The sequence below is a fragment of the Sinocyclocheilus grahami genome, unplaced genomic scaffold, assembly GCF_001515645.1.
Source record: "Sinocyclocheilus grahami isolate Dianchi unplaced genomic scaffold, SAMN03320097.WGS_v1.1 scaffold10734.1, whole genome shotgun sequence".
In the NCBI taxonomy this organism is placed as follows: Eukaryota; Metazoa; Chordata; class Actinopteri; order Cypriniformes; family Cyprinidae; genus Sinocyclocheilus; species Sinocyclocheilus grahami.
The window spans coordinates 1,094-2,335 of NW_015513410.1; the positions used below are offsets into that span (position 1 = coordinate 1,094).

The 1,242-nt window shown below is 36.7% G+C and overlaps 1 protein-coding gene across 1 annotated transcript in view; it reads left to right on the forward strand.

Moving 5' to 3' along the window:
- LOC107578527 (proteasome subunit alpha type-6-like) overlaps positions 1-1,208 on the forward strand; it is a 2,295-nt gene extending 1,087 nt beyond the window's left edge. The window contains exons 3-4 of the mRNA XM_016264474.1: positions 689-783; positions 874-1,208. Of these exons, the coding sequence (XP_016119960.1) occupies positions 689-783; positions 874-931 (153 nt within the window). The 3' untranslated portion in view covers positions 932-1,208. The remainder of the gene's footprint in view (positions 1-688; positions 784-873) is intronic.
- Positions 1,209-1,242: the final 34 nt, after the last annotated feature.

Below are 1,242 nucleotides of genomic sequence, written 5' to 3' on the forward strand. Positions count from 1 at the left end.
TCTTAATAATAATTACTATATTATTAATCACAATATAGCTTTTTTATTTTATCTTTGTTATTAAAAGTAAGAACAAAGATGCAAATGAACAGTAGTTTACTCAAGAGCAGCGAGTGATTCCGTCTTTTCTTTGAATGTTTGATTAATATGGAGACAGATCTATATTGAGACCTACTGTAATGCATGCATCTAATATAATGTTGCACATCAGATTTTCCTAATCAGATTTAACTAAACGTTCATGTAAGGCATAACAGATTATGTTTGTGTGAATCTCGCCAAGACATACTTTATATGTACTTTATATTAGATGTTCAATTACTATTTGTAGCTCATAATTCACACTCATTTTATATCCGTTAACGCTGATTTTATTTCAAGTAGCATTTTTTATTTAAATTTTTTTTTACTTAGCTGTAATAAGCCTGAATGTAATCAGGTGCAGTGTGATCATTTCATGTTCTATTGGTCAATTTGAATCTATTTATTTGTATTTATTTGTCCTCCAATTTTGAGATATTAAATGGTAATGGAATAACATATCACCAGCGGCTCATTATAGTCTGAATGAATATAATCAGGTTTTAAACAGAGCGTTGTGTAATAATAATATGAATAGTTCAGATGTTGAGGTTTGGCATCAGTGTGTTGGTTTGATATCATATCACGCTTGTCTCCTGTCCTCTAGATGGCTATCTCGTGTTTGTCTTCTGTGCTTTCAATGGACTTCAAAAGCACTGAGCTGGAAGTGTCTGTCGTGACCAAAGAACAGCCCAAATTCAGGTACAGAGAGAGAATGAAGAGTCAACATGAGCACAGAGAGAGACGGTGTGAGGCGGTTTAACATCATCTGTGTGTGTGTGTGTGTTTCAGGACTCTGTCAGAAGCAGAAATCGAGCGTCATCTGGTGGCGATCGCAGAGAGGGAGTAACTGTCAGGTTTACCTTGTTTTTACCATTTGCTCATCAGTCCTCCGCTCATCTTTGACTGTATTTGGTGTGTGTTACTACTGAATGACAAATCCTCCCTCTTGTACTAATTATCAAATAAAGCATCATTTTGTGATTCTAAACAGCCTCAGAGAGTAATATTGACTCTGTCTGATCCTGCACTAATATCATGATGTCAGAGCTGAGGTCTGCTGCTTCTCCAGCTGCTGGCGCCAGAGACTCACTCTCAGTGTACAGACCTCTCTCCTGCACTGTTTGATTTCACTCCTCAGTGTGTGTGTGTGTGTGTGTG